The 842-nt window shown below is 36.2% G+C and overlaps 1 protein-coding gene across 1 annotated transcript; it reads left to right on the top strand.

The window, feature by feature from the left end:
- On the top strand, window positions 1–842 carry NEMIN01_2516 (uncharacterized protein; the record flags this gene model as incomplete). The annotated part of the gene is made up of 1 exon (XM_051478458.1): window positions 1–842. A coding segment is annotated over one exon (842 nt), but the record flags the coding sequence as incomplete, so codon positions are not given.

Genomic DNA, 842 nt, shown 5'->3' with positions numbered 1-842 from the left:
AAGATTGCAAGAAGAAGAGCTGAATAAAAGATTGGAAGAAAATGAGCTGAATAAAAGATTGGAAGAAAATGAGCTAAATAAAAGATTGGAAAAAGAAGAGCTAAAAAAGAAATCAGAAAAAAATAAAGTAAGAACAAGAGCAGAAAGAGATGCACTAAATAAGAAGCTGGAAGAGGATGAGCTGAATAAAAGATTGCAAGAAGAAGAGCTAAATAAAAGATTAAAAAGAGAAGAGATAAAAAAGAAGCTAGAAGAGACTAAAAGAGAAAAAGATGCGATAAACAAGAATCTGGATAAAATAAAAAAGAGACTGGAAGAAGTTAGAGCAAAACAGGAGATAGAAGAGAACAACACATACAACAGTCTAAGTGGCGCTGAACAGGTAGTAAAAGACAAATTGTGCGAAATAGTCCATCTGTATGATGGCATATGCAAGAACATAGGAGCTGACAAGGCCGAGTGGTTTATGAAGCATGTTGGATTTATTAAGACAGTTACTGAATGCCTAGACAGGCCTGTTCTGTTTTTTGAAAACAAACCAACTTCTCTGTCTGAGATAATAGACCATCTATTCTATCCCGAGGAACGAGTAGCATATCCATGGGATGCTATCAATGTACACTCTGTAAGACTGGATATTCCTCCTGAGCTGAGAAAAAGCGATGACTTGCTGAACATTCTATTCACTTACGTGAAAAAAAAGATATTTCCGCTGACATACATCACAATATGCAACAGTGCGCCCTCAAGTAACTTTAAATTCACAGAGTTCGACTGTTTTACCAGGGTGAGAGAAGTCACTCTGATTGATGTGTCTTTGCACTCGAATACTTTTAAGGACA

This window comes from Nematocida minor (genome assembly GCF_024244105.1).
Source record: "Nematocida minor strain JUm1510 chromosome Unknown 2587, whole genome shotgun sequence".
Classification (NCBI taxonomy): Eukaryota; Fungi; Microsporidia; genus Nematocida; species Nematocida minor.
The sequence above is the reverse complement of the archived record's forward strand: the minus strand, read 5'-3'. Positions and strand labels throughout refer to the sequence as shown.